The 27,171-nt window shown below is 42.2% G+C and overlaps 3 protein-coding genes across 4 annotated transcripts in view; 2 read left to right on the plus strand and 1 right to left on the minus strand.

Annotated features, from left to right (window-relative positions):
- Positions 1-27,171, plus strand: part of LOC310870869 (ATP-dependent zinc metalloprotease YME1L1-like) — a 157,508-nt gene that overhangs the window by 74,280 nt on the left and 56,057 nt on the right. The gene's annotated exons all lie outside the window — the stretch shown is intronic.
- On the minus strand, positions 3,161-4,138 carry LOC310870066 (serine/threonine-protein phosphatase PP1-beta catalytic subunit-like; the record flags this gene model as incomplete). Its single annotated transcript, XM_083781089.1, has 1 exon — positions 3,161-4,138. The coding sequence occupies one exon, from the start codon at positions 4,136-4,138 to the stop codon at positions 3,161-3,163; it is 978 nt and encodes a 325-aa protein (XP_083637215.1).
- Positions 5,847-26,214, plus strand: LOC310871096 (WW domain-containing adapter protein with coiled-coil-like). Of its 2 annotated transcripts, none has more exons than XM_083782582.1 (13): positions 5,847-6,181; positions 6,643-6,676; positions 7,138-7,327; positions 10,516-10,589; positions 13,462-13,577; positions 17,682-17,779; positions 18,710-18,997; positions 20,597-20,722; positions 21,891-22,051; positions 23,135-23,229; positions 24,476-24,671; positions 25,108-25,235; positions 25,410-26,214. In XM_083782582.1, the coding sequence occupies exons 1-13, from the start codon at positions 6,141-6,143 to the stop codon at positions 25,477-25,479; spliced, it is 1,617 nt and encodes a 538-aa protein (XP_083638708.1). In that variant the 5' UTR covers positions 5,847-6,140; the 3' UTR covers positions 25,480-26,214. The 2 variants fall into 2 exon arrangements, with proteins under 2 accessions (XP_083638708.1, XP_083638709.1); XM_083782583.1 differs by having other exon boundaries at positions 21,894-22,051.

The following is a 27,171-nucleotide window of genomic DNA, read 5'->3' on the forward strand; positions in this document are numbered from 1 at the left end:
TATGGTAGGCTACTTACTCATTTCAGAGAGAGAGAGAGAGAGAGAGAGAGAGAGAGAGAGAGAGACGAGCATACACAGTGAAAACCACTCAAACAGTACGTAAAGCCTAATGGCTACTCCATCGTGTGCAGGTTCTGCGCGCTGGAGCAGATCTACAAGCTTACAGTGTGCTTTGTGAGCTTGGAGATCTGCTATGTCCGGCGTTGAAGATCATCATACAATGACGTATACTGTTAATCAACGCAGCCTGATTCACAGAACAGTGTCAGCTCTGACCTATATGTACCAACAAGCAACTAGTCAATAGCTACAGCAATCATGGAGCATAGGTCAGTGAACACTTTCCATGTTATGACTGTTGTAGGCCTACATTCATATAATTCGAGCTTAACCCATGATGGGATTTAGACTGCATTTTTAGAATTGGCCTCGGGTCTAAATGGGATAAGCAACCCAGTTTACTATTGTGACATTTTACATTTATTTTATTAAATGTATTTCTAGTCTACTTTTCCCTTGTGCTGGCATTCCATGTCAGTGACGTCACTCACAGACAGATACACTTCTGACAAACATTTTAGACATTTAGGACTAATGTGGAATACATTTAAACATATCTATTATCAACAGTGTATTGTTGATGATGGCTTCTTGTGTCTTGTTCTAAAGTGTTCTAATTGATTGACCATGTCTCAGAAAGTAAGGAAGAAAGGAAAGATTGGATGAAAACATATTGGCTCCCATATGGATCTCAGATTTATTATGGTCTATGGACTTTAATGTTTGTTTAGGGCCGTAAATGACAATGTAAGACTTCATCATTTTCATTTTTTCACTGACATGAGAACATCAACATACCCCCAAAAATCTGGGCACCCCTCACTTCACACACGTGTGATGTTTTGTAATCCTAATTGCTATAGAGCGTTTGTTCAGTAACAGGAGTCCCCCTGTCTCTCCAGCTCTTTAAACAGAAAATACCCATTTTATTCAGTAATGCTTAATTGTTATAGTGTTCCAGTTCCAATTTCGTCTGCTCATTTCTTAGTGTCATCACTTCCAATTTCATATTTAATCTGTATCCTGTCTGAGTTCTCTATCCTGATTGGATGCAATTGGTATCCTGACCTGAAAATGCAATTTGTGATCAATGTTCTATTTTATTTTTTGTTAAAAGAAAAAAGGGGGTTTCCCCCACCCCACCCTCCCACTTGCAATTTTTTTAAAGAGTTGGAGAACCATTGTAACTGAACAACTCTATAGCATTGAGTACTATATCAGAATATATTACTATTTAACACTTATTTCAATCAAAGCAAATCATGTACCCTACCTTTAACAAATCTAAAAATCACACCTGTGTCATGACGTAAAATAGACACTATGTCTATTTGCTCAGACACAAATTCTCCATTCATTGTTAATGGGAATTTAATGTTTGTGTAGGACAAGGTTTATGCACACACACCAAAAGCTGGAAATAGGAGTGCCCCTCAAAAAAAGAGGGAAATAAAATAAATCATTAATCACAGTTATTTGTATGTAACGATTAATCAATAAAAATGTCAGGATTGTGACAGATGCACCTGCTGCTAATCCTCTGCATATAACAGTTCAAAGAGGGAGATGAAAAAATCATGTTGCTCCCATGTGGATCTCGGACTTCATGTGTCTAGCTAGCTGCCTGTGATGTTGTCATCTATGAAGTCAGTTTTCTATGACGTGACGCGAGGTCAGGGCCCCATTCACGTCCATTATAACATTCTATTTCTAAATTAAATGTTATTTAAAATATATTATAATAGATTTGTGAAAACAAGATCGGGTCCAATAACAGTGTGGCTTCATGTGGCCAGTTTAAGTTCCGTCACCTATGATGACGTAGCTATGACATATGACCATGTTTGGGCAAAGGTTCAGGCAGAGCTGTTATAATGAAAGTACGGCAGTCGAATCACCCTGACACTTTGTGTAGTGGACAGGCTGGAACTTCCCTACCAATCAAACCTGGGTAGGTTCTGCTTTGGTTCGCGGAGTGGGAGACTATAGGGTTCATTCCCAGCTTGGGTTTAAATCAATACAACATAAAATTAAATATAAAAAATATGTATAGAACATGTAAAAGAAAATCTGTGGATGTACATGTTCTAATTTGTGAGATTAGATACCGTATAGAGGCTGACGAACGAGCCTCTTTCAGAGTCACGCCTTATAACAATGTCGGATGTGACGCTAGTGTTGGGCCTGTATATGTGTGTATATGTACATGCACTTTATCTGTGTGAGTGTATCAGTGTGCAATCTGTGCATGCTTCAGGGTTAGTCCATCCATACAAATTCATATAAAGCAACCATACGTATACCTAAAGGAATTAAGAAAATGTAACAGAACCATATTAAAACAGATTTATTCATGGTCCCAGGATATAGACCCCAGGAAAACTAGCAGTCTCTAATGTGTCTGCTAATGACGTTCCAAATAAAACAATAGAACAATATAAATGAAACATGACTGAATGCAGAATAAAAAAATCTACTTGTTGAGTGATCTCACAAGCTTGCTTCTCTCACAATCGAAATTCTCTTGTGATATATTTAAACATATCTCTGAAATTGGCCCGCTTTGTTTGTCGGCTGGAAGGTTCCATTATAGGTTACAGAAACAGGATCACCTCATTGCACCCAGGTCTGCTCCTTCAGTCGAGGCTGTCGCTGCGAAGGCTTGAGTTGTTATGGATCGAGGCTGCTGTCGTCCACACGTGGCTCTAGGTTTCAAGATTCAAGGTTTCTGTACTGTTACACGTTTATGTACCTGTAGGTACATAATAATAAGACACACACGCACATGCACACGCACACACACACACACACACACACACACACACACACACACACACACACACACACACACACACACACACACACACACCCCTAGCCTTTTCAGGGCCACTTGATAAAAAAATTGTGTAGTTACGTCTTTGGCTTGTTGGCAGTGTTTCCAGGGGTTTCCAGACGAAGATGGGCTCTGGAGTCTGCACACAAATACAGACTCTCGGCTAGACGACTCCTGCAGTAGAAATGGAAAGAAACAGAAGAGTACTTTTGAAGAGGGGATCAAATGTCATCAAGGGACTACAAAGGGCAACCACTCGCTTCTTTTTCACCGTCTCCTTGGGAGCTGGGCTGTACGGGGAGGGGTGGCGGGCCGGCCCGAGTTCATGCCTCCATACTGGTACTTTACTTTCTTCCCCTTCTGGACCTGAAAAGAGCACAGCAGGTTCTCGTCCACGCTCATCATGCCGCCGGCGTTGTCAAACTCTCCACAGTAGTTGGGGGCTGAGAACAAGGTCACCAGCTGCCGCTTGGCAAAGAACTCATAACCATCTTCTACCACCTGGTGGGCTCTACAGATTAGGTCCATCTCATGGATTCTGAGGAACTTGGTGACCACATCGGCCCCAAAGGTATAGGAGACACCACGGTCGTTCTCTCCCCAGCCTTGCACATCCTTGTCTGGGTCAGACCACAACAGGTCGCACAGCAGGCCCGAGTCAGGAACATCTATGGGTCTCACAATGTCTCTGATCTGATCCATGGACTGTAGGTCGGGTGACAGACCTCCGTGACAGCAAAATATCTTGTCATCCACTATAGCGGCGACCGGCAGGCAATTAAAGCAGTCGTTAAATGTCTTCCAGAGCCTGACGTTGAATCTGCGTTTACATTCGTCGTAGAAGCCGTAGATGCGATTGATGGAGGCACTCTCGTGGTTGCCTCTGAGCAGGAAGAATCTCTCTGGGTATTTGATCTTGTAGGCCAGCAGCAGACAGATGGTCTCCAGGGACTGTTGGCCTCTGTCAACATAGTCCCCCAGGAACAGGTAGCTGGCCTCTGGAGGGAAGCCACCGCACTCGAACAGTGTCAGCAGGTCTGGGTATTGGCCATGGATATCACCGCAGATCTTGAGTGGAGCGTTCAGCTCGAGGAGGATCGGTTGGCTGAGGAAGATCTGCCGGGACGTGATGCAGAGGCCTCTGACCTCGGCCTCCGTCATTTGGACTGGCGCCCCCAAGCGACATCCGCGCACCTCCAATAGCCTGGAAATCAGTGAGTCGACATCCAACGACACCTCTGCCATTTATGTAGTAAGGTGTGGCTTTTCACTGATGCCCAACATGTTCTGACTACAGCGTGTAGGCCAGTCCATGATACCAGTCATTTATGACGTATCTATGATGTACAGTATGACTCCAAATTTGGGCAAAGTTCCAGGTATGTCCTTGGTTGGTCTATTTCAGTGTTTCTCAAATGGGATACAGCTACAGATACATGTACTCCTATAGCTAGGGGTAGGCGGTAATTGAGAGAAAATTAGGAAATGGAAAACATCTTTAATACTGTAATGTTTAATGTTACAACATTAACACATTTATGTGAAAATGCTATAGGCCTACTCTGGCTACTTGGATTCAAAATGAGGGAAAGGGGGTATTGATTATTGATTGAAGCCATTGAACCCACTCTATTTCTGGGGCCATTTACCCGTCTTTTGTTTTATATGGTTTATCCAATTTATTCTCTGGATGAGAGCAAGAACAGACCTAACTGAATGTCAAATCAAAATGGTAAAAACATCAGTGGATTTATCAGCACCATCAGATGGGTGGATCCCGGAAGTGGAGTGTAGTTGTGAAGGTGGGGGCGGGGTCCACAGTGCAATCTGCTACGTCGATGTCCCTGCAGTGGGGACCCCATTGCCTGGAGAGACGGCCATGCTGTGATTGGCTAGTTGGTTGTCAGGGAACATTGTCAACCCATCACTCAACACTCATGGCATTGATGATGAACATGTATTGAATATTATACACAGGACCTGACCAGAATAGTCGACTTGCCAGCACATAGAGCCCCATTGCCATTGTGAACCCGGAGATGTTGAGTACTCCAAGGTTTTATGTTAGAAATGTTGAGTATGGATCCCCAGCATGTAGAAAACTGCCGGATGCTAACTATAACAACCTATAGAAGGCAAAGAAATCCAAAATTTCATCATGATTTAAGTAGCATGTGATGTGTCAAACTAGGGGGTTTTCATGATGCTGTATCCATTCCAAGCATTAGTTTTGCACAAAAAAAACACTCCTTGGGCTAAAAACAGCCAGCCACTTGCCCAAATGTGCTGACATCATAACATTTCTGATGACATATAGGCTGCAGCTATGACCGTTTTGAACCCAAGGAGTGTTTTTGTGCAAAACTAATGCTTGGAATGGATTCAGCATCATGAAAACCCCCTAGTTTGACATTTCACATGCTACATAAAGCATGCATTTTTTGCCTTCTATAGGTTGTTCTAATCATTAGAACAACCTATAGAAGGCAAAAAATTCATGCTTTATGTTTCATAATTGGCATATTATGTGACCATACCATTAGAATCTAATGGTATGGTCACATAATATGCCAATTATGAAAATTGCTCAACATATTATGCAAGTTAGCATGCTATTATGCAGTTTCTGAATGCTGGGGACCCATACTCAACATTTCTAACATAAAACCTTTAGCACCATTGTATAATCCACTGCACTATTTGCAAACTGTACATAGAGTATTGTATTAATTAAATCAATATAAAATAAAACATAAAAAATGTTTTATGATAAACAGGCCAGCAGTCAAATGTAGTAGGTAAACTAACTTAAAATACAAACCGAAAAAATGTTTATTTGCATATTTTAGTTGATATCCATAAAAAATAAAGTCACTAACAGTTCATTTTACAGCCAATCATGGCGAGACCGTCCCTTCAGACTATGGGATCGAGTCGTGCTTTGGAACCTCGGCAGAGGAGCAGAGCCCACAGACAGCACAGCAGCGCAGTTTGTTCTGTTCTTCTCACATGCTATTATTAGACGCACGCAGGGTGGTAATTCAGCATAGACCACCCATTGTGCAATGCATAGAATGCTTGGCCATCACCCCCGTTGCAACCTGTTGTTTTAGTTGAGCAGATATCTGGTAGTCGAGCTGATCAGGTGAAGCAACAACAGCAGGGAGACAGAGAGAGGAGAGAAGCGGTGACAGCAGCTAGACATCAGGCCTCAACGCACACATACACACACATCAACACGGCCTTGATGGTGATGCATGCAAGGAAACCAACCAGAGCCAGCGATGGGTAAATTATGTGCAAAGAACTACCACCAACAACAGTGTTTACTTCCGAACTACGACGCATAGACGTGTTGTTGTGGTCTCTTAAACTGTGTCGCTAGCCGGTGCTAACACCGCTAGCTAAAAGTTAGCTATACATGGATGGGCCCCGGTTATTTCCTGGAACAAAATGATCCCCGACCTGAAGTTAGCCAGCTAAGCTAGTTCTCGTTAATCCATCCGCCGATCCTTCAAATTGGACATTTGGCATCATTAGAAACACAATACTAAGTTACAGACAAGTGGCATCCGTTGAGAGCCGGCTGCTACCGTAGTGTGAAGCCGGTTGATCGATAAGCTAGGCTGATTACTAGCCGACGATGGGTTGCAGTTAGCATCGCTGCTTATCTCAACTAGCTAGCATGATGCTAAAGTAATTTAAATGACATAATAATGGATGATTAACTGTTTTTTGTCTGTTTCTAGGTGCAACGACCGAAGGGATTCGCAATCCTATCAGGTAAGATATGTTTTTTGGATGGAATAGGGTGACATTTTGATTATGGTGGGGCTAGTAAACATGGCAATGCCAGATAATTTTACAACCACTTAATATCACTTAATATGTTTAAATCTTATTTTCATAACAATACACTTTTAATTTAGACATAATTGTGTAAGCTGTGCAGTCTAAGAAGTACTGTGTAATCAACAATACATTCCAGCACTTTGGCTTTTATAAGTCATGCATAAAGACATATGACAGGACATTTACCGTAAAATTAATGTCAAGCATTTATAAGAAGTGTCATTAGGCTGTGGTAATGGCAAACAGCCACTTATTACTTCTATCTACCTTAATATTATAATATATATATATATATATATACACACACACACACACACACACACACACACACACAGCCTATATACAGTGATCCACTGTGCATTATGTGACATGCTTTATTTACTCCAACCCAGGCCCATAAGTCTCAACCAAAGAGCCAGTCAAGCAGCCTTCACCGTCACGACAAGGTGCGTGATGGGTCCTCGGACCCCGCTCCACCTTACAAGATGCTGCGACGCTCCGACGAGAGTCCTGTCAGCCGGCATGGAGACACCATGGGGCACAGCAAGGCCAAGCCGGCCCACGCTCTCAGAGGAAAAGATGGTATGCACTGAGCCTGGTAGTGGGACATTACATGCAAACTAACAGTGTAACACACGTCGTGCACCTTTTCAGAAACTCTTGTTTACATGGCATCTTTCATGAGATCTAATTCTAATAAAGCCTGATTATTCATTTTTAGTTTTAGTCTAGAGTTGCTGCATATTATGATGCCTCTGTCTTAATATTTTCCCCACAAGTTCACCGTTGAACTAAACAACGTTCATCATGTGTGTTGTCACAAATCCCTGTGGCCTTTATTTTGGGAGGTGAGGAGCATTGCCATTAAGGCTGCAAGATATGGAGAAGATGTAAACTTGATGGACATTTCGATACCAATTTTTAAGATGTGATAAGAAAAATAGATCCAAGTTTTTTTCTGTCTGCTTGTAGGTGTTAATAAGTCTGTTCTCTCCATTCCCAATAGTGTTAAAGAAAGCCAACATTCTTGTGTTTCTCAATAACGTATCACACAATACATGTGTTGTCGGACGACTCACTTTCTCAGATTCAACAACTGAAATATTGCTCTTTTGCGATGGCGTCACATGTCCTGAAATCGGTGAATGAAGCTTTGCAAAAGTTAAACAGAATTTAAAATGTTGGACACTGTCTTGCCCTGTATCTGTGCTTATGAGAAAGTACCTCAAAACGGAACAACTGGATGCATTCAGTCAGATAAAGCACCAACAGACTGCTGGCAGTAGCACACATTTAAAGAAACAGACGTTCGTCTGACACATGTTTACATAATTGGTAAACGATAATAAAAAAAGGCAACTGACATGCACTCTCTGCTCTGCCCAAAGTGAAAGTACACTGGCCAAAAGTATGTAGACATCCAGCCATCGCACCTAATATGATCTTGTTGGGCATCCCATTCCAAAACCATGGCCATTTAATATTGAGTTTAACAGCTCCTGAGAAGGCTTGCACAAACCTTTTGTGTGCGTGTGTGTGGAAATGTGCGTTAGCCAGAAGAGCATTTGTGAGGCCAACCACTGATGTTGGACAATAACGATGCCTGTGGCTCTCAATCAGTGTTCCAGTTCATCCCAGATGTGTTAAGTGGGGTTGATGTCAGTGCTTGTGCCACTCAAGATCCTCCACACCAAACGCATTAATCTGTCATCATGCCCCTCACTTTGTGCATAGGTGCACTGTCATGCTGGAGGAGTTGGCCAATGCTGATTCAAAGTTAGAAGCTTATCTTTGTATCCTGTAGCATTTTGGACATACCATATAGTGTATGTTTTTGTAACATTCTGTTCTTTGAGATTTAGAAATTTAATATTGTGGAAAAAAACATACAATACATTGTGCAGCCGTATTGGCCATGCATTGTATACAAATCAATGTTTTAATTACACTATTGTATTTGTTAAATGGCAACTACTAGTAGGACCCTTTGTTAATTTAGTGCTGCCTATTGTATACATTGTACATTAGGGTTTGAAGAATTATATTCACAAGTGAATGCGGTCCAGTGTTCAATACGTAAACGGCCCCCATTGACCTGGCTATTATGAGTTGATATATTATGCGCTTATACTTACGTTAATAATAGTCATAAAATAACAAGAGGAGCGTTTTATTCCACTAATGAGCATAATGATGGCGCTATCAGAATAAAAGTACCTTATGTAACAACCGCAATCGGAGTAAACTGTTCATTTGGAAATTGGAAAGAACTCACTGTCTCCCGTTATAAAATAAATGGCGGGCTTATGTTAATATTAATATATTCTGATAACTGTTGCTACATTAGAAAGCATAGCAGTAAAACAGCAATGTGTTAAGGAGTCGATGCAGGTCCATCTCTTCTTTCAAGCGTACCCATGGTGGCCACTGGCCAGCCGAGCTTGTAGCAGGTGTCACTAATTGACATTTGAATATTCCTTCTATGTCTAAGTCTAACCATAATGTTCGATATTTGTATTACTGCTTTAGCAGTATAATACAACTTCTGCATTGCATGTTTCTTGTCAGTTTATTTCCTTAACAGATGTAGACTGTTGTTGGGTGTTATATCACATTGGCTAGTGATGTTTGGGTTTGGGCAGATAATTGCCATTCTGAAGTTTTTGTTTGGTATTGTTTAGTTTGCAGTTATTAAGAGGCATTCATGTAGTCAGACAGATGGCGGACATAAAGGTTTATATCATACCTATTTATTTTGTGGCGGAGACAGAGGTGGATCTACTAGTAGAGTTGCCCCCATTGTGGTTGAATTTACTGTAGGGGGACACTCAGAAGGTACACATTGACTTTTTTTTACTTTTTGACTCTTTATTATCTTCAGGCTGCATTGTTTGATTTGTAAATTAATGCCCTGTGAGAAATGACTGCTCTTGTTTATTTTGTCTGGCCGTTGACCCAAAGAAGCCTCTGGCATGCCTCACTGTCACTCCGTTTAAGGAAGTCCTCACTCCTCAGTATTGTCTATTATTCAAATTTCAGAAGACTGGCCATTTGATGTTGCCGAGATTTTCTGCAGCCAGAGCAACCAAAAAGGCTTGAGAGATGCAAAGTAAATTCTGCACATTAACATTAATCAGTCACAGCAGGTTATCGTTGGAAATCCCCAAAACGGGGCTTATATTTTTGTATATATTATATTTACCACCACATCGGGATATGCACACACACCACAAGCCTGCACAGTGCCTGCACAGTGTTCACAAACTGCAACATAGTAACTTACTGTCAGTAGATAAAGATTGGACAGGGAGACCACCCTGTTATTAGTATCGCCGATACAGACCACAGTGGTCAACTCATAGGGTCAGCCATTTGCAACTGTGATGGAGCACATACTATAGAGAGCAGTGGTTCCCAAACGTTTTAGACCCAAAAAATTAATTGGACGTTTGCCCGGAACCCAAACTAGTGAAAATAGCACACACCGTGCCGCAACCTTGTAGATCAGCCATTTTCACTACTTCTTAAACATTTGTTTTCTAATTTATGGAATTTATTCGATTGTCTTTTATTTCTTCATGAAATTACTGTGAAGAATCGTTGAATTTGTTAATTCACAATACAACTTGGTCACTGCATAACATTAGTATTTTTTTTTTTTTTTTTTTTTACTATTTGCTAGAATAAGAAGGCAAAGGAAATGATGGATGAAAATCACAGGTGGTCTGTGAGTACCTTTCTAACCGTTTGTCTTCTGGTTATTTTTCCAGGGACCAACGGTTCTCCCCATGAGAACAGTCACACCACCACCTCCCATGGTGCTCCGAGCAAACCTACAGAACGGGTAAGATGATGTTCACGTTGTTGTCCCTAATTTACTTTACCTGCTTTTTCAGCAGACACAAAGATCGTCTGTGTGTATGGGTTCTCAGAGGGCTCTAATTAAGGTAGGATGGGTGCCAGAGCCACTTAATCCATTTAAATGTTTTACTGTGTTGTGTTTACAGCCAAATTAAAGTGAATATCGCTAAAAGGCACAGGTTAACGGCAATATAAGTGTCCAACCATGATCTGATGGTTAGTTTGGATGATAACGCAATTGTCCATGTCAAACAGAAACCTTATATCTCCATATTTCATCTTTTCGATCATGTCATTTGACATTGACAGTGTTACACAAAGGGATCAGAAATAACTGATCTAGTACTTGATGATTTACCACATTGTGAGCTTGCAGTAGAGGTCTTCGGGCTTACCCGAGATTCAAAAATACCCGGTATCCGACCCGGTGTCGGTCCCGGTTCCGTTTTCTAGAAGTGACTCCCGGGTAAGTTCGGAGCGTGTGTCTCTGGGCTCTGGTAATGACTAACGGCCAAGCTACACCAGGCAATTTTGCGAGCGTGCGTATGCGTTTACTGCGCACGTACAGTGCGTTTGGATATGACCAATATGTCAATGATACCAGCTACACCAGACGCACGGATACCGCGGGCCATCCTACGCGTGCTCTAAAAATAGGATCGGTTCAACATTTTTTACGTGCGCATGCCCCCATGCGCGCGTATCTATATATCCTCCCGGAAGGTCCCGCACAAACCTGCCGCGCGTCTGACAGATCGATGTAGCCAGGGCATTTGGCTTACGCACGCACAGTCCGGAGGAGTTCCTCCCTGTCTCCCAGTCCCACATGTTACCGGGGCGGACCGGGATTTTTTCTAAATCACTGAACGCTTTGGTTAATGGTTCAAATTTGGTATAACAATCGAGTTGTCATAGCGTGATGAACTTTATATTAGTCTTTATATTAAATAATGTACAGCTCTTAATGATTACGTGGGCATTCTGTCATTTCGGGTATTGTACGGGTAACTGTCATCATATTTATTGTAATACGCGGTTCTGTTCAGCTCCGGTTCCGACAGCACTCTTCGAGCTCGGAGCCAGAATTCTAATAATAGCAGCCTATTCGGTGTCAGCTCCATTTGTTGCTGGTGTTTTTCGGTGCGCGTTGGTCAAATTGGACCCATGAAGACCTCTAGCTTGTAGATCTGCCATTTTAGGGATTTTTGAAACGGGAACAAATTTGCCTTTAATAACGTGCCCAAAATAGGGACTCCTTCATTGATTCCAGGAGCACAAGTAATTTTTCCCCAACGACAAGCATACATATTTTATCTTGCTGGGGTGGGAGGCAGGGATTAGTTGAGAGCATTCATTTTGTTTTGTGTTATTTTCTTTTTCTTTTTTTGCTACAGGATAACATCTAAAATTGAGTGTTCATTGTTTTTGTTTTTTTTGCTACTGACTTGACAGAATTAGGCCTCATCATTTGATAGTTGTTTTTGGCTCACAATGCTCTTGCTGATCCACATTAGATGCTGTGAAACACCCATTAGTCTTCTGCTGTAATCAGACAATCTATGCAAATTATAGAGCTTTTCATTCTGAATAATGACGGCATACCATTAGTACTTGGGTCTTTTTAGTTGGTTATTCATTTGGTCATTGTGAACTGTCATGTCGGTTCATTGTCACTGTATCTAAAAATGAAAGTAAAAGTCCATATGGGCTGGGCTTCCTTGGAAGCATAGATCAGAATCATCTTTATTGTCTCATCACAGTTTTACAACTAAACAAGAATTGATGACATCAATTAATTACCAGCTGCTGCCTTATATCCCATGGCTGAGAGGTCCGTTAGAGGCAAAAAGTGTATGGTTGCCTAGAGACAAGGCAGCCAATTAGGACGATAGGTTGTCAGTACATTCATTCAAGTTTTATTTATTCTCGAAATTACACTGAGTAATTAAACTCATTTTCAGTGTCATCGAGTATGTTTTTATAATATAAAAAACATCACTATATCAGAAGATCATGCTCGTTCCCCACAAACTGCACACTCATAGGGTCTCTCTTAGCTAATTTACAATACAAGTACTGGGTTTTCAGATATTTACAAGCTTGTTTCACAAACAAGCTCAGGAAGAGCAAAAAGAAGGTCTAAGGCCAGCCTATCGGCTGCCCATTTGCTCAATCCTGCCGTGTGTCAAACATTTAAGCACAAGGAAACAATCGAGAGCATCTTTGATGTTCCATTCTTTCCCTGTGTTACTTTTTGTGCTGCGCTCTCTAAATCATTGGTCCTCAAAGAGTGGTCCAGGGGACCTTGAGGGGAACCTTGCATCTAAGTGTAGAAGGATGCCATGCTCATTTGCTGACCTAGTATATCTCATAGTTTGTCTACATCTACAAATACTGTATATATTTAGACTGATAATAGGTTCTTGGTTTACCGATGGTCATGGATTACTATGTCTGCATTTGATGTATTGCATCATGTTTAATCTCAAGAAGAGGAGGGCCTAAGGTGGAGCAAACGACCAACATCCTGCTATCCACAGGCAAATTCAAAGGAAAACAGGGCACTGTTTTTTTCCTTTTTTGCTGCTGTGTTCCCAGATTGCCTTGTGTTTACCTTGCTTACTGACTGTAAGTTACTCTGGATAAGTGCATCTTCTAAATGCCTAAATTGCTCCAGGGGGTCCCCAGTAAAATTAGTTACTATAGTATCACATGAATCAGTTTAACCACGTTAACCCTGTATACATCAGTGGCGTTGTAACTACTTATTCAGTTATTCATTAGGGGGTCCTTGCCATGAAAATGTTTGAGAACCACTGCTTTAAATGATGTCTTCCTGTCTGGTCCTTTCTCAGCGCCAAGAGCCAGCAGATGACTGGACAGAACACATCAGCTCCTCTGGCAAGAAGTACTACTACAACTGTAGAACTGAAGTCTCCCAGTGGGAGAAACCCAAAGACCTGCTGGAGAGGTAGACTTACATTATTCCTGCTTGCAATTATACCGCATAGTTATTACATGTGTAACGTTATGGAATAGTTACCTTCTAGTGTTCGCTAAGGGCAGCAATGGGCTCTATGCATGCCTTGCACACATGCCATTTTGGAAAGAACTTGGTCCCCTTTCCTACTTCCTTCACAGGTGATACCGATGATATGAGACTGGGTGCTGCTATTGTGAATGTTGGCTCACAGTGGAAATACTCTGCTACACCAGTGGGTCTCAAAGTGTCCTTGAATGGGTTCCTAATGGCCCTGTACGGCTCTGTAACTCTGAAAGTGTACAAATGGACCCATTTGGTTCCATTTGTGAATGAATGAATGAATTTTATAGTGCTCCAGATGTTTGTTGACTTCCAAGTTCCAATTTTACTTATTTATCCTGTATCCAGTAAAGAGTTCTCTCGCCTGGTTGTATATTGCTATCCTGACCAGAAATGGTATTTTCTGATTTAATAAAGCGTTGGAAAGACGGCGAGATGTCAGAATAAACACACTAGCAATGATTAATATCAGAATTTAACCAAACCACTTTCAATCCTTTGATTCTATGATGTGATGTCCCTCAAAAAAGAACAAAGTTCAACCGTAAAGTCCAGGTAGTGAGTGAGGCATATAGGAAATATACACACAGAAGCAGCCTCACCTCAGTCACAGCGCTGCCTTCAGCTCTTCTCACGAGACTAGTCTCGTTTGCTCCGCTTGAAAATAGCTCAGTGTTATAGCTTGTGGCTGTTGGCATGCTAAACATGACAAATGCGTAGAGCCTCTCCAAACGATATTGAGGGACAAATATGATATGAGGCACTCTGAACAAAAGTCACTTCTCTTTCTAGCATGATTTGGCTTAACCTTTGTGCAAAACAACCAGAAGACACTGTTTTTTTTGTTTGTTTTTTAATATAATTAAAAAGGAAAGACTGCAGTGCTAACATTAGAATAGCAGCACATTTTAGCACTGCTTTGAACCAGGAGTATAAATGATAATGGTGGTGATTAACATATCTATTTGGATGTTTTGTGATGGTGACACTGACTAAGTGAATTTCTCTTTTGGGAATGAATTCAGTATCGGTATAGTACCATATTACAGTAGATGCAGCATGATGGAGAGACATCACAGTGAAGGTGCAGTAGATGCAGCATGATGGAGAGACATCACAGTGAAGGTGTAGTAGATGCAGCATGATGGAGAGACATCACAGTGAAGGTGTAGTAGATGCAGCATGATGGAGAGACATCACAGTGAAGGTGTAGTAGATGCAGCATGATGGAGAGACATCACAGTGAAGGTGTAGTAGATGCAGCATGATGGAGAGACATCACAGTGAAGGTGTAGTAGATGCAGCATGATGGAGAGACATCACAGTGAAGGTGCAGTAGATGCAGCATGATGGAGAGACATCACAGTAAAGGTGCAGTAGATGCAGCATGATGGAGAGACATCACAGTGAAGGTGCAGTAGATGCAGCATGATGGAGAGACATCACAGTGAAGGTGCAGTAGATGCAGCATGATGGAGAGACATCACAGTGAAGGTGTAGTAGATGCAGCATGATGGAGAGACATCACAGTGAAGGTGCAGTAGATGCAGCATGATGGAGAGACATCACAGTGAAGGTGCAGTAGATGCAGCATGATGGAGAGACATCACAGTGAAGGTGTAGTAGATGCAGCATGATGGAGAGACATCACAGTGAAGGTGCAGTAGATGCAGCATGATGGAGAGACATCACAGTGAAGGTGCAGTAGATGCAGCATGATGGAGAGACATCACAGTGAAGGTGCAGTAGATGCAGCATGATGGAGAGACATCACAGTGAAGGTGCAGTAGATGCAGCATGATGGAGAGACATCACAGTGAAGGTGCAGTAGATGCAGCATGATGGAGAGACATCACAGTGAAGGCATGAAAGCTGTCTTTACATGATGCTGGTCCAGTGATCTGTTTACAATAACCTTAAATAATGGCCGGGTCTCAAATAGTGTGTTGTGTGTATGTGGACAGTTAATTTGTCTTTTAGACCGGTGGAAACGCCAACCTGACCATTCAGGCCCAGCACTGGCAAGGAGCGTTCAAAAGATTGTTTGTAAGCGCTTAAATACAAATAGCACTAGATTTCAGATCTTTATAGAAGGGACAGCCCCTTGAGATGCAGCATCTCATTTACAAGAGGGACCCACTAGGGCAACTAACTATGCTAAAACTGTCTCCTGCCATTTGTATTTATTTTGTGATTCTATTACTATCTTTACATTACTAGTCCTTACCCGTTCTGAATATATGAACAGCAAATGATGTTCAGTGTGGGTAATGTGTTGTAATAGATCACATTACTGATAGGGGGGAACGGGGAATTGTTTACAGATGGTCTTGGGAAGTTAGGTTGGGCACAAAAGTAGGCTAATTAGTAGGCTACTGTAGTTTATTTTGCAAGAAAATGCTGCAGTACAATCATAAGTATACCATTGATAGCTTGGTATTGTGGCTGCTTTGGAGAGGTTATCCTTTAAGATGAATAATCAGTTGGATAAATATGATTTGAAGTGGAACGTGTTCCTCAGTCATGTTGCAGGTCCTTTGGTGTGATCCATGGTCAGGCAATGCCCTTTTGCTTGTTTATTGTATTAATATACATAGTCCTTACCCGTTGTATGGACTATTGCCCCCCATAAATATATTTAATTGCTCTTCATTTTAACTTGTATAATATATTTGTGTCTTTTTTGTGTGAATAGAAACAGCACTATAACATGAAAATATTTGTATAAATGCATGGTAGGGAAATATTTTCATGGCAAGGACTGTAAAATGTACACTTATTAGCCCACAGACCCCCATTTGAAAAGTATGAAAGACCCCAGTTTGACATGCAGCACAGAAAGTATGGGCTGTCGCACAGGTATTCCCAAATGTACAGTGTGGGTAATGTGATGTAATATATCATATTATTGATATATGTATTTATTGTATTTTGAGGAAGAATTGCTTTAATATAGACTTGTTCACTGGAAATGGAAAAACAGTACATCATAGTCATACATAGAACTGACAGTCTCAAACAGTCATTGTCATGTTAGTAGTGTAGTAATTGCATTTATGGGGAGATGAGTTGTTCAGTACCCCCCTGGTGGCCGCGGGGGGTACTGCGCCCTGGGTTGGATTATAATTTCATATAAATGGGTGATGTAAAAACAATATCTGTACAGTAAATACGACAGTTGTGTCAGTAAAAAGTAGCCTAGCTGGATTGTGGGAGCGTGCAGATTTATTTTGGCATGGAGAGATGTGTGCTAATAGTGTGGCTCGGTCGGAGATAGACCACGGACAAATAAACGGGTTTTTATTCACTAATAAATTCATTATTAATCTTATTGGAAAAATGGCTTCGTTAAGACCTCCATATTATTATGGTCAATGCCTGTGTGAAAAGTGGGAGCGATTGGTGCAGGCAATGAGGAGATAAGTGTTTGTTTCTGACAGACAGACAGACAGACAGACAGACAGACATTCGCTCGTTTATAGTATGATAGGTAATAAAATAAAACGGGTAGCACTTCATAATAATGACCCAAGAGCGAATACAGAAGCATATTGGGGGATCTTTGCAATTATTTTGGGGCGTTACCCACACGTAAAGGTGACTGATGAAGGTTAACTTAATTGAAGGAGAGAAATGATCGACCTAAGTTAAGTTCCCGAACCTTCGTTGAGGAGTTCATACAGCTAATGTGACCCGCTTGAAAGGTGTAACAATGGAGTTGTTCCAGGTCTAAATGTGGGATCACTATTTGCTACGTATTTCCTTTTTTTTTAATCTATATTTTTTGTATGGCTTTTTTGCCTTTTTATTTGATAGGGTACAGTAATGTGACAGGAAAGGGGAGGGGGGGGAGAGACATGCAGCAAAGGCCGACGGTTGGTTGGATTACCGGCCTAGGTGCCTGGACCGCTCAGCCGCGGCCCAGGCCTATTTGCTACAGGTTACAGAACCGGTGCTCTGCTGGAGCCTGCATGTTACGAACCATGTCCAACACATTGATTTTCCTATCTGTGTTGTAATCCTTTTTCTCAGAGAACAGCGTCCGAAAGACCCGGCCAAGATGGCGGCTAACAGTTTCCCAAGAGACATGGACTACAGACACGAGGCCTTGCAGGACAAAGCCACAACAAGTATGTGTCGCCCAAGCTGTAGGTCACAATCTTAAAATGCGGCTCTGCCTTGTGCCCTTGCCTGCAGGAGTGTTTCAGACAACTTCCTTTTCTTTCATCATGGTCTGATTCAGCAATCTATGTAATATCCTGGCTGACACATAGAAAATAATAATAATGGTTATTCACCCTGCTCCATAACTAAACTGTCAAGATGGTCCTTGAGCAAAGAAGCCCTTGCTCGCCGGATAAATGCATCTACAAATGTTCTAAACGTGATGTTCTTCAAGCTTTTCCTGTGTTCTTAAACATATTCCTCGTATGCCTGAAGGTCTTAAATAAATGTTCAGCAAGTGTACTTAGCAGTAGATTAATTTATAATACATAAGCAACTGTCACCCAAGATGTATTGTCCACATGTGAAAAAGACTGATCTTGTACCCTAAACAGACAAAGCTCTAGTTTTTTTAACCACATATCTGGAACGAACTCCCAGAAAACACAACTAAAGACCTTTCTGTTTACCGCTGCCTTTAATAGTGTCAAGAGAATTTCCCATTCATTTTTCCATAGATGTTTCAAAACGACCTTTAAGCCTCGGACAAAGCCAACAGCCGAGTTGACAAATCATGACAATACATTAAAAAAATTGGGCCGAACAAATAATTAGAAGAAAACATTTATTTGTTTGAAATATCCTAATGCCATTTTATACTTTTCTTTTATAGTTTCCTTTTCTTGATGTTCTGTGTAAAACACTTTGAATTGGCTTGTTGCTGAAATGTGATATCCAAATAAAATTACCGTAGTGCCGTAAACCCATGGCAAGCTTTGTATCTTCTGTCATTGGTCCCTTCATTCTCACCTCGATTCTATTATTTTGCGTTCTAGTTTTGCTGCTGTACAGAGTGCGGCTCAACTTCAAACTCAAGCACTTTTCTGTCTTTGCAGAGAGCTCTTCAGCAGAGCAGTCCGCCGCCGCAGCCAACTCCGGCCATTCCTCCTCTACTTCCTCTTCCTCGGCCAATCAGAGCCTGACCTCGGCATCGAGTGCTCTGGGCTCCGCCTCCTCGGCCACCACATCCTCCGCCTCCTCCTCCACGGTGTCCTCGGCTGTCCAATCCCAATCGTCCTCCGCGCTGCTCCAGGACCCCGCTCTCTTGCACCAGCTCCTTCCCGCGCTGCAGGCCACGCTGCAGATGACCAACGGCAGCATGGACATGACCAAGATCAATGAGGGTGAGGACATACGACGCAGGACATACAAGATGCAAGCACGAGCTCACACAGTGACGGGCATAGGATGAGATCTTTGCAGGTGCTGCAGACCAGTGGTTCTCAAGCTAAGCTATGGGTCGTGACCTTTGCGGGGGGACCGTCCCCCAATGACAGCAAAGTGATTGGACTTTTTAAGACTTTTTTAATACCAAACTCATTTTTTTTAAAGTTGTTCGTATCCTGCCACAACTTTATGCTGCATTCACACGGGCAGATGCAAAGCTACACTCTTACACCTAGTCACAGACAGTGTAGTCGTTAAGCACCAGTAGGATGATCCCACTGGCAGCAGGTGTCCGTTTATCACTAGCACAACCACAAATGTCCAACACATATACAATGAATTACTCGCCTAATGCTGCCTGCAGGTTCCATGTTTAATTCCAGCGTGTGTAACCTACATTGGTTAAGTGACAGATAGTTTTCATATTGTAAATATGGTCGCTAACGCGGTTTAGCGACTATCACTTTGACAGCTAAAAACTGGTATCTAGCTTTTTTACAACTGAAACGCACTTCCTGTCCTCTGACTTCCTCATCAAAATAAGAGCCACTTGTAATGATTAGTCAATGGTTTTATTTCTAAGTCTACTTACAGGACGTTAACATCTCTTGAGTGCCTGTCAGCATTCTCTAAATCCCTGTCTCAGCTGTTGGTGCACAAATGCACCTCCATGCCTTTGATCTACCGCGCACCAAACGTTTTGACGACGCATGCGCACCGCTTGTGTGCACCCCTGTAATATAACCCTTCCATAGAAGTCTCAATATCAGTACAATATCATTTTTGCATCTTTGACAGGCCTAAACATTCTCCCCTTCCTCCCCACACACAGCAACAATTTTGATGTATAATAATTTTGGAAATATTTAAAAATTTCACCACGCACAAGATCGGTATCGGCCCATCATGAGAAAAACAATCTTCGACTGCCCGTGGCAAGTAAATAAAACATTCAGGCAAGTTGAGCTTGCTTTCAGGTTGCCCGACGGGCAAGTGTATTCTGTCTTCATTAAATATTATTGGCTATTCATTAAGTACAATGCTACCTTTTTACAACTAGCAGTTTCACTTTAATTTGTTCTACAAGCCTAATTTGTACCTAGCATTTTATAATGGAGGATTTATCCAAGTGGGCAAGTAGAACATTACCTGTATTTGCCCAACTGACAAGTGCCTCTGAGATCTGACAACCACCGAGCCAAATGTATATCATCAAAACTTATTAGAAGCCTGAGTCAAATCAATCATCAAAAACAGAGAATGGTCCGTTAAGGTTTTGGGCCCGACTAACATGGGCATATATCAACATTTCATCAAACCTTTTTTTATTTCAAGGACCACCATTACTTTGATGGACCCTTGTGGGTCCATTTGGTTCCACTCTCTGAGTTACAGGCTTGTAAGTGTTCAGTTGAAACCCCACTTTGCGTTTTAGACATTTAAATTGACCCTTAAAGGTCCATTTGGTTCCACTCAAGAGTTAACAGAAGAGGCTACAAATGAGTTCTGGGTATTTGACCAGTGTGCAACTTCCTCTCCTCTTTCCCTCCATCCAGTCCTGGCAGCTGCTGTCACCCAAGCATCTTTGCGGTCTATGCTTCATAAGCTCTTAAATTCTGGACCGTCTGCTTTCAACATCACTGCTCTGCTCTCCCAAGCCGCTGCGCAGCACTCCAACCAAGGTAACAGCCCTCAACTGCCCCCCTTACCGTCTCTTCTTCTGCCCACTGACACCCCAACCTCCTGCCCTACTCTCTCCAGTTCACCTCTGCACCAAGGTTATAGTAATGCATTTTTCTCCCCCTTCGTTTTGTCTTTGTTTTCAATTTCAGTCTAGGTGTATTTGGTTTTTCTTGCTACGTTATTTATTTAGTTGTGTGGAAAAGGCTTAGTTTTAGTTATTTAATTTGTTATTTAGTTATTATTGTAATATGTGATTAGTCAGTCAATGCATTGTGAGCTACTAGATCTGCTATTTTCAGTGAGAGATTTAGTGTGGAGAGAAAAAGCCTTGGGGGTACCTCGGTCAGCTAAGTGTATAGGGTTTAATTAGGGTTGTCCAGATCCGATCACGTGATCAGAAATCGGGGCCGATCACAGTTTTCAAATGATCAGAATCTGATCTGGAGCAAAAACATGATCAATTATTTCCATAAAAAAAAGTTTTAAGAAGTAGTACAAATGGTTCTACAAGCTCAAGATGTGGGGAAAAAGGGTTTAAGTAGTAGTATAAATAGCAGATTCTTTAGATGATCTAAAGAACAGTCTCTGGTAATGAGTGAGAGCGGCCTAGTTGACGGTCATATTGTCCTATCCAGCCACAATCCATGCATGTATATCGATTACAGACCTAACACTTTCAAAGCCAATCAAGCAATTAAGGCCTTGGAACACGACAGCAACTATCCTTGCGTCACAACGTGCCAATTTCCAATCCACAAGCATCAGTCTTTTTCACTTGGCAAAGAGAAAAATTTACAACACAGCTGTAGCTTTCCTTAAAAACAAAACGAAAACGAAGCCATCTGGGAATGTGACTGAATTAGTTTTGATCGGGTAGTTGATGAATAATTGTGTTTGATGTGAATTCCCCCTTATTACTGCTTAATTGATCCATGTGCTCTTCTTCACCCTACATAATCAATTGCCAATTGGCTTTCAACATGCCCCCGCATTAATTCTACCAGTATTGAGTGGAAAACATTTGATCATCTTATCCGCTAAACAACCCTCGTCTGCTAGTAGTTCTGTACGTTTTTGAGCAATTGATTGAACCGCTGCTGAATCAAATCCATTGCTCCATTTCTTCTTATGCTCTGTCTCTGTTACGTGTTCCTGTCTCTAATCTAGCAGCCCAGCAGTCCAGTCAGTCCCCGATGTCTTTGGCATCAGACGCCTCATCACCGCGGCCCTACGTGTCCCCCCGGAACGGCACCCCGCAGACCAACCTGATGAACCAGAAATCCCTGCTGGGCATGCCCCCTGGAGCCATTCCTTCCTCCCAAACCAGGGTGAGGGCACCGCATTAACCCTGATGTCTGCATATTAGTAAAATGGCTGAACTGCAAGCTCACAACGCGTTGCGCCGCTTTCTGAGCCTGTAGAGCCGCTCTTGGGCTATATGTCATATATTTGGATGATGTAAACTCGGCACACAAAGTTCGGAAACGTAACTTTGGACCATTATGTCTCCACTTTGATTTTATATCATTTTAATCGTTGGTTAGTCACCATTACAACGAGGTATAGCTTGTAAGGATCGGCCAACACAGCTAAAAGTGTGGGTAGCACCTCCAAAAGATTTGCCAAGGTGGCAAGTGGTTGGTATTCACTTTGCACTTTTGCACAGTAATTTTTACACTCAGTGTTATGGAACTCGGTAGCGGGTGGAAGATCCAAAAGCAGCCGCAACATCTTGGCACCAACATAGCCACATTTTGCTGCGGGATGGGAGTGTTGGTCACTCTAGCACGTACGCGTTCAATTGGGTTGAAGGTGTGGAATCACGGCAGGCCATTCCATCCTCTCAGGAGGTACTCTGATCCTGGCTCTGTGGGGGCGAGCATTAGGTCCTAGATTCTGAAGATATGGGATCGCCATAGTTCTGTCTTGTCTGTGAGAGATACTGTCTGTTGTAGCTGCGTATGGCTACTGAATTCCCTAACAATGTGTCAAATTAATAAAGTGTAAAAATGGCCAATATGTGTTTCTTTCCTTATTACTGTGTGAGAGTGCAATCATCCAATCCACTAAAACTCAAAGCAAGGGTGAATACCAACCACTTTCCATTTTGGCAAATGTTTTGGAGGCGCAACCCACAGGTTGCTCATTCCACCAACTCTACACCTCGCTGTAAAGGTGACTAATCAATGATTACAATTATATAAAATATAATACCAATTGGTATTATTAAAGTGGAGAAATAATGGACCAAAGTTAAGTTTTGAAACTTTCTTTGCTGAGTTTATATAACGTGGTTGGTTAATTCTTCATTTTTGTTTCAATTAAAGTCACAGATGAAGCGGACCTTTCTCGTCGTCACCCCCCTTCCTTTCATCACTGCTCTTGTCTCTGTGTTTTCTTGCTGTCTCCAGGGCAACATGTCTTTAGGGAAACCAGGACCAGTCCTCATGTCCCAGACCTCGGTAGAGAAACGTCCAGAGGACCCCAGGACTCTCCAGCAGAGAAGGTATTCTTCACACAGTTAGTCTTTGTTGTTTCTTTTATCTACGATACTCAATTGACTTATTCTTAACCAGAATAACATTTATTCAGAATCAAACTTTATTCATCCCTCAGGAAATGTCTTTGTTGCTGTGGCAAAGAAAAGAAAATGCAAGTAGAAACTGTAGAACATACAAAACTAGCTCAATGGTTGGCTCCTTCACAAAACGTTCTCAATACATTCCATGTGGCAATAGGAAGTAGCAATGCAACAAATGTAGTTATTTCACTTACTAGATACTATGTAGATACTTCACCTAACAAATTAACTGCTGATTGTGCTATTCCAGAATTTAAAGGAGCATTCAGTGATTTGGGTGATTGGTAAAAACCCCGGTAACAAGATGTGCACATGCATACACAACAGTGGGGGGACATGCGACAGGCCAACAGCACATACACCAAGGCCCGCCCCCGCTCGATTGGCAGAAGGCCCCTCTTTCCTGATTGGAGGAAGGCTGGGCCACCTAGCCAAAAACGTGAACTTAACTGAGAACAGGGAGGAACTCCTTATGGTCAGCACACTCTATAGTAAGGAGGATTATCACAACAAAACAAAAAATTAAGTGGTATTTGAATTAAGTGAAATCACTGAATGAATATACCTTTAATTCATCATAATTACAAAAAATATATTTTAATTTTGTCTGGTTGAATTCCATCCCACATACCATGTTCCTTAATCAGTATGAAACTTCAAAACATTACTGTTGCTCTCCCTGACAATATGGCCATACTGGCATACTAGACATTGTGGTGTTTGACTGTATTCCCCCGGACTTCACGCATGCAGGGTGATGCAGACATAGCCTGGTCAAGGACTCCCCCTGCTGAACGTGTCATTTCCAACTCTATTGTCAGCGCATGGAAACTACGGCCTACTAATATATACTATTCTTTGCCTATCGGGACGTAACTCGGACGGTGCTGAGTCGGGTCTGGTGGCATTCGCAACGCTCGGCACGGTTTAGGAATGAGTGCAGTTCTGATTACAATGGGAAGTTCATTCCATTGTCAGAAAGGAGAAGAGTCTTGGACCTGTGGAGAGTTTCTTCGCTGGCTTATTTACAAATGAGGATACATCTTCCAAGACTAAAATGCACACAATGCTGATTTACAAAATACAACTAATTGATCCAGAATAGTCTACACATCATTACATTATTATTACAGTCATTACAGGTCATTACAGCCTGTTCTCTGTCCTCCAGCAGCCAGGAGATTCCATCCCCGGGATCCAACCACATATCTGGGGCCGGCGGTTCTGGGCTGCTCCCTGTCCATTCCAGCAGCAGCCAATCCCAGGTCAGCACGCCTGGCTCCTTCACTCCCAGCCTGGCCGCCCACTTTGACGAGAACCTCATCAGACACGTCCAAGGATGGCCTGCCGAACACACGGAGAAACAGGTTAGAACAGCGGGTTCCCCACTTTTGCCGGATCAGGGCCCACTTGAATTTTCATGATTGAGTTGTTCAGACCGGGTTGGAGTCACAGTTGAGACTGGAATATTACTTTGTATAATGGGGGTGGTACATATTAAGTTAATATATACCATGAGTTCATATTATTAACTCATTCATCTCTATTAATAATTGAATATGCCTTGCGGTCTTGTTAACATTCAGTTCCTGGGTATTCAATTCATAATCATGACATGAAAAATAACTAAATAAAAAGTAGTAACAATTAAAAGGTTGGGGGAAAATGTAGGCTAGGAAATTTTCTCGCATCCAAATGAGTATGACAAGCAAGCGATTGTGATCCATTTGAGCTCTCGAGAGAAGCTTGGTAAATCCGTGGTCCTCAGTTGCTTGTAACTTTGCACTGGACTGTCACCTTCAGGCGGCGCGGTTGCGCGAGGACTTCCACAACATGGGCAGCCTGTATATGTCTGAGATCTGCACAGAGCTGAAGAATCTGCGTTCCCTGGTCAGAGTGTGTGAAATTCAGGCCACGCTGAGGGAACAGAGGTAAGGACAAGTCACACACACTCTTACCTCACACACAACTATGCTCAGTGACCGGGATTTGTTTTTGACTACCGGTATTTATTTCCTTGCATACATAACTGAACGGATATGGACCCAGACAAGATTATGATTAAAACATCCTCCTCTCATTATTCTTATTTTTTTGCCTTCTAGAATTCTGTTTCTGAGACAGCAGAGCAAAGAGCTGGACAAACTGAAGAACCAGAACTCCTACATGGTTTGAGACTAGGAGAGAGAAAGAGAGAGAGAGAGAGAGAGAGGATGAGGGACGACGAGATGGATGGACTGAAAGAGACAGAAAAAAGAGGGGGCAGCCGCCTCCTATCAGCCGGCCGTCCCGTTGTCTTCTGCGACCAATGTTCTCTTTCTAAGAGGCCGAGAGGGAGGCCTGCAGGGTTAGGACACTGAGCCCCAGTAGAAGAGAGAGCTCAGGATCTCAACGTGAAGCCCCACTCCACATGTCGATTTTGTATCTTTCCTCCAATGTCCACCATAATGACATTGTCCTCATCCGTCAAGAAGATGATGGTTCACCCCAAGCAGGACACGTAAGTCAGTGGACACAGAGGGCCGTAGGAGCAGGGCTGTAGCTTCTTGTTCTGGACACTTGAATGGCACCTTTTTCGGACAATGGAACTCCATGATTGTGTATGTAACGGACAAAGTTTCTGTTTAAGATTTTTGTTTTTGTCTTGTAGTCATCATGGGAGGAAAGAATAGGCTCTGTGCATAACTACGGTTCCCTTTCTCGGAAGGTGTTACGCCCGTTTTCCTGTTCCGGGTCAGTCTTGCATAGTTTCATTTGATTGGCTCAGCAGCAGATTTTGAGTGGGAAACGCACGGAAGTATTGTGTGTTTCCAAACAAAGCTAACGGGAAACTGACCCAGAACATGGGTCAGTTTATTCCACCTCCTGGAAAGGAGAACTACAGTAATGCACAGTTTATTAAACCCTATTTCTGGGAATGAAGGGTGGGAGCCTGGGAGGGGGCATATCCGACTCAAATAACAAATCGTATTAGTCTGCCTGTAGATGGTTTTAACCAAATGAATCCTAGCATCCCTGGTCTGGGCACGTAAAAATAGGTGAACGTTTGGTGGAAAACTGGAAATGGGCACACGTTCACTAAAAATAGCAGATCTACAAGCTCACCGTGTCAAGCTCAATCTCTGATCTTGCTGGAATACAACACTGATTACTCAAGGATGTCATCTTTGCTGCGTTGCTCCAGCTTTCTACAGGAGTGGGCCTCAGCCATGCCCTGAATCCCTACACTGTTCTTTTCATCCAGATGATAGCAGGCCTCTTAAACTCCATGCCCCCTGCTGGTCTGCTGCTGCTAGAACGTCCTAATAAAATATATCATTTTTCCTTTTTTCTTTTTTTTTAAAGACGGATCCAGAGATAATGAATAAGGCTTATGATGATAATGCACATTTTCTGTGGAGATGACCACCACAGTTTCTTTGTTACATTTGTATTCATTGACATCTTTATTGATGATGGAAAACATATTTGCAGCGATAACTAACATGACCCACCATAATCAAAAGGATATGCCGGTATGCTTAATCTAATCGATTTAGTGACGTGCACCACAGTGACACAAAATGACGATGCCAAGTCAAGAGAGCGTTGGCATACACATCTTGACCTGGGCAATTAAAAAAGTTGCAGATCTACAACCTCACAACATAATTATATTGTAGATCAGCTATTTTAGCTATTTCTGTGCGACAAAGTATAAAATGTATCAAATTAAAATTGTTGGAATAATCAAAATGGTAATTGACAGTTAATTGCTAAGAAAATATTTGCAGCCCAACTAATCAAACATCTGAGCTTCCCACTCCACTTATGGGCCAACGTTTCCTTTGTGGCCTCCATCTTATCGGCTGTAACCATTCCCTGTGC

The sequence above is a fragment of the Protomyctophum parallelum genome (genome assembly GCF_964188405.1).
Source record: "Protomyctophum parallelum genome assembly, chromosome: 14".
Classification (NCBI taxonomy): domain Eukaryota; kingdom Metazoa; phylum Chordata; class Actinopteri; order Myctophiformes; family Myctophidae; genus Protomyctophum; species Protomyctophum parallelum.